General features: G+C 33.4%; 1 protein-coding gene across 1 annotated transcript; it reads right to left on the bottom strand.

The window, feature by feature from the left end:
• Positions 1-2,067: 2,067 nt before the first annotated feature.
• Positions 2,068-4,381, bottom strand: LOC132033442 (cytochrome P450 81Q32-like). Its single transcript, XM_059423419.1, has 2 exons — positions 3,464-4,381; positions 2,068-2,979 (listed from the first exon to the last, which is right to left on the bottom strand). Exons 1-2 carry the CDS (start codon positions 4,379-4,381, stop codon positions 2,356-2,358), a joined length of 1,542 nt encoding a protein of 513 aa, XP_059279402.1. The 3' UTR covers positions 2,068-2,355.
• Between the last annotated feature and the right edge of the window lie 5,678 nt (positions 4,382-10,059).

Raw genomic sequence — 10,059 nt, 5'->3', positions numbered from 1 at the left:
GTCCCTCAAATTGGTGGTCTTTAACTTTTGCCCTTAAGGCCCAAATTGTGTCTTAAGACAGAATTTGTATGGCCAGTTTTGCAAATTCTGCCTTGCGATTTTTCTCTTTTTTATTGAGCTAAAATTTAAATCCATAACCTCAAAGTATTAGGCGAAGGACAAAACTTAAAGGCCACCAAATTAAAGGGCAAAAATTAAAGACCAAGAAGCCAATCCGCGCAAAAAAAAGAAATTGAATAGCTTGAATTAACGAGGAGCATAGTTTAAAGAATAGCTTTAAAAAGACAATTTGTACAAATAGACAAATTCAATCTAAACGAGTCAATTATTCAATATAAAAGATACTCATAATGTTAAAACTTCATCTTAATCTCAGTTTGAAAAAAAATTGAAAAAGGAAAAAAAGGAAAAAAAATTGAAAAAGGAAAAAAAATTAAATAACTTGAATCGAGGAGCTTAATCTAAAGAGTAGCTTCAGTTTGCGCAATTGTCCGAGTTTAGGCTAAACGAGTCAATTATTCTAACCCATCAAAAATATCTCTCAAAATTTCAATTTCGAAACAACAATAATTAAACTTACAAGCACAAATACATCTGAATATCTCTTCATACTGCTCAATCGCCAAATCCAACGATTGGAATCTGAACAACGCCATCAGTTTTTAATCAATGTCAGTTTAATTTCCCTTGCATTACACATGTTAATTTTCTGATTCTGTTCATATATGTGTGTTCAAGTATTTATACCTTCCTGTAATGAATTTTTCTTATTAGTCAAGTTGATGAAACTTAATGAATTTTATTTCTAAATTCTCTTGGATGCCCCAATAAGAGTAACACAAACGTCTGAGGTTCACTGAAATGGTGATTTATGATTTCTAGAGACTATAAATTTGTTGTTACAAGCATAAAAAGGATATGTACTTAATACGCCAATGATTATTTGAGTATTTAGATGTGTCTTTCATATGTATGATTTACCAGACCTGTGATTGTGGACAATAAGACTAAATAGGCATTTGGCCATGAAAACCAGATATTGACTTTTTTTGGAAATTTGATTGGAGTTGTGTCTAGTTATAGTTCTTGCAAAGAAACTATTTGGTTGTTTGAACTTTGAATATATTGAAAGTGAAAACAGGGTTTTAGGTGTTTCCCAAATAGTTGTATTTGGAATTTTCGTGGCCAAAGCTGAATAATTCTCATGGCCAAACGGGTCCTAATATTTCGGAAAGTGTGCAAGGGAGATAGTCTTTTACCCCACAATAGTATAGTCTTTTACCTCACAATAGTGACCTGAAAGTTTTTTCTCTAGACATCTCTAAGGGAATAGTATAGTGCTGAAGATGTTACAATTCAAATTATTGTGTCACGAGTTCAAATCCGAATTGCGTTGTTAATCTATCCTGCTCCCCTGTGAACCGCGTGAAAGTAACTTCTGGTAATTGTCCGAGATGCATTATAAATTGCTATTTCCTATTTGGTCACTGTTGGTTGCCTTATTGAAGTTCCAGTCACGGATTGTCTTCTGGTAATGGACCCTTGATATTAGAGATGCTTTGCTATTGATAGGCTGATTCTAGTTGTGAGTGTTATACATGCATACTATCTGTTTGATGAAAGGTCGGATATCAATGCAAGGTCGAAGAATCAATATGCTCTGCTTACAACCATGCAGTATTATGGTTACTATCATAGAACTTATGCCATATGGTGTTCCTGATGCTTCGCTATTTCTTGCTTCGAGAAATAGTTTGCTCTTCTTTCTTTTTTGGTTGTGTGCTGTGTACTGGGGACAATTTTTCTCCTAGTTTTGCAGGAATATGAACAAAACACGTGCCTTTGAACACTTGCAGATGCCTTTTGTAGTAATACTGTCCCAGTAAGAAGTTGGAAGGTGTCACAAAAAGATTTTCCGCATATTGTGTATCTCTATAACAAAACTATGAATTGGAGCTATCAATTAGGATTGTATTGAAAAGTTTTCTGCAACACACTTGACAAAGCAACAACATTAATAAACAAGGTCCAACATAAAGAAGGGATAAAATTACTGTATGAATATGATTGTGGCTAAATAAAATAAGCATTTTCTAGGAGAGTGAAACTGCCAGCTATCCAACCTAATTCATGATAATTTCACCATGAGAGGGTGGAACTCTGGAGAATGAATTCATATTTTTACAAGCCAATGGATTCGTTGAATGCGTAAATTATGCAGGTACGTTTCTTTCTTTGTTTTTCGTACTTGGCATTAGGTTTCCTCACCGAATGATAGAATAAGAAAATTGGATCTTAAATGCTTAGTTATTTATGTGGAAGTAATGGCATACATTATTAGAATCTTGGTTAGGATTAGATTTCAGAAAGAAGTTTAACCATGTTTTGTCGTGGAGAACATTTTGCCAGTAGAGGCTGAACCTTTGGTGAAAGTGTGAACCCAGTCCCTTCACTCATATCGATTATCTCCCTGTTACGCTTATCCCACTGAAAGCATTGAAGAAGTGAGCCCAGTGCCAATCCAATGACATGAATGGCTAGGTTCTCACCAGGGCAACCCCTCCTACCTGATCCAAATGGAATAAACTTGCAGCCCTCTTTGACACCTTCAAAGCCTATAAATCTATCAGGATTGAACTTTTCTGGGTCCTCCCATACCTTAGGGTCATGATGTATGCCCCATGCATTCACTAATAGAACTGTTCCACGCGGAACTCGATAGCCTGCAACCTTACACTCTTCTGATGAAAAGTGAGGCACAAGTAAAGGGGCTGCTGGATGCATCCGCAATGTCTCATTGATGATGCATCGGATGTAAGGAAGTTGAGCAAAATCGGATTCATCAATTAGGCGGTCTTGTCCAACGTGATTGTCAATTTCAGTCTGTGCCTTCTTTAAAATTTTTGGATTGTCAAGCAAGTGTGAAAAAGCCCATTCTAATGTTACAGCTGAAGTATCTGATCCAGCTTGGAGTAGGACCTGCATGCATAAGAAAACAAAGTGTATAAACTAGTCTACAACATTTAAAGGAACAGTAGATATAGACAGAAGCAAAGACACTATAGGGTTAATGAGTTTGAAAGTTCCAATATAGCTTTCATTTTAAGATCTATATCCAGCGTAAAACACAAATAGAATTAAAATAGTCAATATTACCTACCTATACTAGATTACTATGTATATATCAATCTAGGTACACAAGCATTTAGATTCATCTAAGCATGTCTTTTGACCAAGAAACACCAGCAGTATACCACTTTGTGTCAAATTCCATCTGAGCTTAACATATTATTAACTCAAGATAACACAAGCAAAGAAAACAATGAATGGTCATTAAGAATAAAGAATCTAGTTATAAGAACACCTTTGCACATGCAAACAAAAGCATGTGAAGCATGTTGAAAATAATCTTCTGAGTGGATCTTCATATACAAAAAACCATATAGATGTCTGATAGTCTTACCAACATTAGGTTTCTAATTGTTTCATCTGTGTAGTATTCGGGGTCTGTTTTCTGTAAATCTAACAAGACTTCCATGATAGTTTTCTTCTTCCCTGCCACAACCTCTGCTGAAGGAAAGGAGCCACTGGTCTTTGATCGTCGATGCTCGTCTATTTCGTTTTGCATAAAGTTATCTCTCTTCTCCTGTATTTCCGTCATCTTTTCCTCAACACTATGCAATCCAAACCACCTCATGAATGGCAAGAAATCCAAAATATTAGCCTTTGGAATAATGGCTAGCGTATCTGTTGATATATCCTGGAATAGGTTAGCTTCTTTTGAGTTCTCTACTTTCTCTCCGTAATATCTTTTTCCTGCAATCATTCTTGATATCACATTGAACGTGAAGTTAAAAAGAGATGATTTCATCTCCACCATTTTTTCCGGACTCTCTATGGAGACTCGAAAGAGTCTACGAATCAGGTAGTTTATTTCATCAGAACGGATGCTTGATAGTGTCTGAATTCTATAGGAAGATAGAACTTCAAGAGAGGAAATTCTTCGAAGATTTCTCCAGTGCTCTCCATAAGAGGACCAGGCAAGGCTGGTAAAATTGTACCCGAAATGCTTACCACTGAGAAAATCAGGGCGATTGGCAAAGATGATATCATTTTTGGTAAAGCATTCTTCTGCTGCTGAAGGTGATGAAACTAGGAGGACAGGCCGAGAGCCAAACTGAAGAAAGACTGCCGGACCATAACGATTCGAGACTTTGAATAAGGCTCTGTGGAAAGGTTTACCCAATAAGTAGAGATGGCCAATGAAAGGTAGTGTTGGAAATGGGCTAGGGGGAAGGTTTTGTAGCTTGTGAAGAAAATGATGGCTGATGATATAAAGAGCAAAGAACAGAACTGGGAAATACAGATAAAGGCTGTCCATGGATCATTAAAAAGAAATGATGAAGATGTTCAGTATTGTAGTATTATGCCTGATAATTATCTAGTTTTATTAGCTTGTATTAAGATCTGTGCATCTTAGACAAGAATAATATTATTAAATCTTGGTTAATTAGACAAGAAGTCTCTGCTGGCTAGGTATTTGTTAATCCCTATAATGTAGGTTAGTTGTAGAAAATTATTTATTATAGAAAAGTTATCCTTGTAAACCAACAAGAAGGAATTAAATACTAACAAAGTAAACATCCCATAAAGAGGACCTTTGGATGATTGATGACGAATGGCAAGACGCAATTTCTGGCTGTACTCTAATTTAGGTTCATTTGTCCAGGTTAGACAACATAGGATTTTTGGAGCAATGGCCTTTACTTGCTTCTAATCTTTTCTTTCTGAAGGTTAGTTTACGGACAGCTTGAAGTGAACAAATACCCGATTTTGGGACACTATTTAAGCTGTAGGTGAAGTTCAAATTTTTTGTCACTTTAGCCACTTTGGGATCAGCTTAAGACATATGGGACTGAAGTTGCAAAAATATGTGTTTGAAGTTGCAACAAATGTAAGTTTTGTTGGTATGACCGAACTTCAACCACATATGACCAAGGTGTTCAAGTATATTTGCACTTCAAGGGTGGATATATAAAATTATAGTACTATATATGTAGGACAAAAATTGCTTGTTATACGTATATACTAAATTTTGAACACCCTTCACGAATCGTGACTGCTACCTTCCATCAACACGTGTGATGGAAAGAAATCACCTAAGTTTTTTTTTTTTCTCCCCTCGCTTCTATTGAAATTTAAACCCTCATTTGCTTATAGTTTTCACCTGCTTCATTTGAAAGGGAGGCCGCGGTACTCTACTTGCTTCTACATCTTGATTTCAACGTTGTAATGTCATATGCTAAGCTTACGTTTTCTTCTTTAAACGTTCATTGTTTGTTTGTGTACTGTTACTGGTTGATAGGAACCTAATCCATTTAATATGAGACTGCAGAAATCTAGTGCAGTTGAAAAACAAACGCTGCTGGCCTTTTCCTGTATTATTATTATTTTATATTTCTCTTTTTGTTCCATTTTTTCCACTTTCTTTATTTAATTTATTTGACGGAAGCATCTTACGTGGTTGAAAAAGTCCTAAATAGATTTAATTTTAGATAACATGGTAGGGACCCCTAACATCACCGGTGATAAATGTCAATTTGTCATATGCATCATAACAAAAAGAAAGTAAACTTGTTTTGGTGATAAATGTCAATTTGTCATATGCATGCATAGCGGTAAAAAAGAAAGTAAACTTGTTTTTCTTTTTTCTTTTTTCTCCCCCACCCGCCCCTTTTTTTATTAAGGTTATAATCCTCAAATTATATCTGATTCATGTGATCACGTCAAATAAAGAGAAGGCAAAAAGGGCTACTAAATTAAATTAATAGGAGAAGTAGAAGGAGCTAAGTATTGAGTTTTATGGGAAAACGATCTCTTACTTCATAGAGTATGTTACTTGTAAGTTTACATCTCTTTTGTTTATTATATTCAACAACCTCTCCAACTATACCAAAGACTCGTATTTTCAGCCATTCCTCCACAATATTTTAGGGGGTGTTTACGCTGTATGGTCGTTGCCTAAAATTATAGCCGGCAAATATATATTTTTTGTATATTATAAAAGAGGATTTGAAGCTTGGATTATTTTCTAGAGTTCATTCTTAATCTTACCCTTTTCCTTTCTTGATTTCTATGTTCTTTTGGGTGAATATTGGATTATTATTATCCTTGACTTATCTTGTTTCTCAGGTTATGAGATCTGGACACGATGATTGCTAGAGTTTTTATATTTTCTTAATGAGTTAGATTTATTGTATTGAGTTATTTAGAGCCTGTTTGGATGGGCTTAAAAAGCAAATTATAAATTATTTTCACCGCTTTAGATAAATAAGTCAAAACAAATTTAAATTATTTTTTTGGGTTTATTTTAAGCACAAAATGGCTTTAAACTACCAATCAAACACTCAAAAAAAGTGAAAATAGCTTATAAGTTGTTTTCAAAAGAACTTATAAGTCAATCCAAACGGGCTCTTAATTCATCTTGAGCTTAATGGTTTGATTACTTTATCAACAATAACTACTAGGGCAATTTGTGCGAATTGTCCTTCTTTTGGGGTGGTCTTTAAATTTTGCCTTTCATAGTTGAAATCTTTAAATTTTGCCTTTCGGTTAAAATCCATGGGTTCCAGGTTCGACCTCCCACACAGTCAAAATTTTAAAAAAAATTCGCAAGGCAGAGTTTAAATTTCGCTATGCCCCCATCGACATACACTTGTGAAGGAATTACCAAAGTTATGCAACCGCATACTTATGCCTTATGGGCAAACTGCATAAGTATGCCTAGTCCGCATAACTTTGTAATTCCTTCACGTTTATCCGGTCCGCATAAAAGTTTGCCCATAAGTATGCCCCCACCCCGATAAACTTGTTAAGAATTACCAAAGTTATGTCGGGCCCAGATACTTATGTCAAGTCCGCCCGATAGCATACGAGATGCGGGTCGTCCGTAAATTTGGCAATTCCTTTAACAAGTGTATCTTTGGGTCCGGATACACGCGACCCAAACCTTGTCTTGCAATTTTTATTTTAATTTATCTTGAGCGGGGGTTCGAACTCGTAACCTCATGATTTCTCGCGTGAACGCTCGAGTTGCAATGCGAAGGGCAAAAATTAAAGACCAAAGAATATGAGGGGCATAATTTAAAGATTACAAATATGAGGGGCAAAATTTAAAGACCACCCCAAAAGAAGGGCAATCCGCGCAAAAAAATGTAACTACTATGTATGAATCTTGATTCAAGCTTGAAGGAGATTGCAATAAATTTGAATATGACAAGTTCATAAACCTAGGCATCAGGGGCGTGTTATGCAAATAGGATAGAAATAGGTACTTATTTGTCTTGGTTAGTCAATAAAAGGAATTCGCTAAGGCATTGTTGTGACTATAATTAATCTAGAAGATTAATGGTCCAGATAATTAATTTATTTAAGTGAATAGAAGACTTTAACAGGATTGTCATCATGTCATGTGAACATCATCAATCTAGAACCATTCAGCCATCATAATTCTTAAGCTTCCAAGCATGCATTTATTTGTTTCATTAATTACTGTAATTTCTTAGAATTTAAACCGACCAATCAAGTTAATGTCGAGAAAAAAGTATATTTCTTGACTAGATCTTATTTATAGTTCCTACTCCCTCCGTCCCATAATAAGTGTCACTTTAACCAAATTTTTTATCCCATAATAAGTGTCATCTTAGAAAATCAAGACATAAATTGCTTAGGTTTTTTCAATTCTACCCTTGGATAATAAAGTAACATCTAAATGATGATTTAAAAAGCAACATAGTAACTTGGTATTGTTGGATTACCAATGTCAAAAGGTTTGCTTCTTGTGCATGCTCTAATCAAGAGGTTAAAGTAATTTGTTTTTATTATATAGGGGTAATTTAATAAACTTTACATTGCACAATTGATTTCTTAATATGCGTGTTTTTGGCTAAGGTGACACTTATTATGGGACGGAGGGAGTAATATTCTACTCACTGACTCAGTCAATGTTAATCTTGTTCAATCACCGTGTGCGGAAGAGGGCAACATACCATGGGCTACAATTTTTTATTATTCAAAAGATCAATCTACCAATAGAAATCACGCAAGAAAGTTATTCTTCATGTTAAGTTACTTTTCTTTGTTTTGAAAAACTTACTTTAATTTTGTTATTTCAATCACAAAGTCCCTCAATACACTCAAGTGATTTTTTCGCTCATTTAACTAACGGGGCAATATTTTCCCGTTGCTAAAATCACTAATCTCACTTAAATAATTAAAAAGCTACATGTTTGACTGATGAATCTCAAACTAAAATACTCGATATGCTAGAATTTTGACAGGGAAAAGAGAGGGGGTGGGGGACAGTTAATTTTTGGAGGAGACAGACTATTGGTGCATTTTGATTTGGAATCCATTTCAAACTTAAAAAATAAAGAGACAAAGCAAAGACCTACAGGTGACCAAGGGATTCGAACCCTTGACCAAAAAAAACAAAGCTTTAAGAGTTCATTGTTGCCACTGGACTAACAACACACTTTATTAATGGATTCTCAAATAGTATTTTTTATATATTTGCTGAATTTGTCAATACAAATACAGGATCCACACAAATACATGGGGTTCAGGAACTAATTGTATTGAATAAAATATTTTAGAGGTCATATGTTCGTACACAGAATGAACGTAGATTATAGCAATGATCTTGATAATGAAGAAATAGTTCATAACAAGATTGTGAAAGGATTGATTAATCATGTTTTCTTAAATCTAGCACATCGTTCAAACTCATCCCATCAATCGCACCTCATAGGATTAAACAATCCTTATTTTTCTAAATTTAAAAATTTAGCTGGTCGGTTTTTGATTACGGGCTATTTTGTCAAATGTCTGCTTTTTTAAAAGGGTCTTTGACATATATATACATCTTAAGGAGAAATATTTACGAAACGTGACGATAGTTTTATATTTACAAAACATAACATTAAAAATCCTATACAAAACATGCTTTATATTTTAAATTTTTTTTTTTTTTTTTTTAAAAATTAATTTTTTTTTTTTTGCTCAAAAACTTATGTATGAAAGTTGTATGAAATGTGTATATCTCGCTCAAGACTTAAAAAGTTTGCTCAAAATTTAGTGTATGAAATGTGTATATCTCGTTCAAGGCTTAAAAAATCCGCTCAAAATTGTGTGTATGAAAACAATATGAAATTTGTATCTTGCTCATGTCTTAAAATTTCGCTCACATTTTCATGTATAAAGTTCATGTTAGATTGTGAAATTAATACAACTACAACAACATTGTATATAACTTTGATACAACATTCAAGACTTAAAATAATCGCTCAAATTTTTGTGTATGAAATATGTATATCTTGCTAAGGCTTAAAAGTTCAGCTCAAATTTTATGTATGAAGAACGTATGAAATGTGTATATCTTGATCAAGGCTTAAACATTATGCTTAAAATTTTATGCATGAGAATGGTATGAAATGTGTATATCTTCCTCAAGACTTAGAATTTCATTCACATTGTTTGTATATAAATTTCATATTAGGTTTACGAAAATTAATACAACTACAACAACATTGTAACAATTTTCATACAATATTCAAGGCTTAAAGTTTTCGCTCAAAATTTTGTATATGAAAATTATATTAAAAATTTTGCAACACATACACATTTCATACAACTTTCATACATAGGAATATGAGGTAATTTTTTAAGCCATTGAACAAAAAAAAAAATTAATATTTAAAAATATATATATAAAATTATTTTTTTAAAAAATAAAAATATTTTTTTAAAAAAATATTTTTTTTATAAAAAATATATATATTTTCTGGAAAAAAAAATAAAAAAACGAAAAATATATGAAAATCCGTCATGTTTTTGTAATATATCGTTATGTTTTGTAAATAAGGAAAACTATCGTTACGTTTTATTTCTCCTTAAATGTATATATACGTAGTTTTCCCTATTTTAAAATTAAAGTGAAGTGGTGATTTGGAAACGATTAAATATTGTCACGTTAGCTAAGTGACCGGAAATATCATCTGA

Source organism: Lycium ferocissimum, chromosome 10 (genome assembly GCF_029784015.1).
Source record: "Lycium ferocissimum isolate CSIRO_LF1 chromosome 10, AGI_CSIRO_Lferr_CH_V1, whole genome shotgun sequence".
Classification (NCBI taxonomy): domain Eukaryota; kingdom Viridiplantae; phylum Streptophyta; class Magnoliopsida; order Solanales; family Solanaceae; genus Lycium; species Lycium ferocissimum.
The sequence above is the reverse complement of the archived record's forward strand: the minus strand, read 5'-3'. Positions and strand labels throughout refer to the sequence as shown.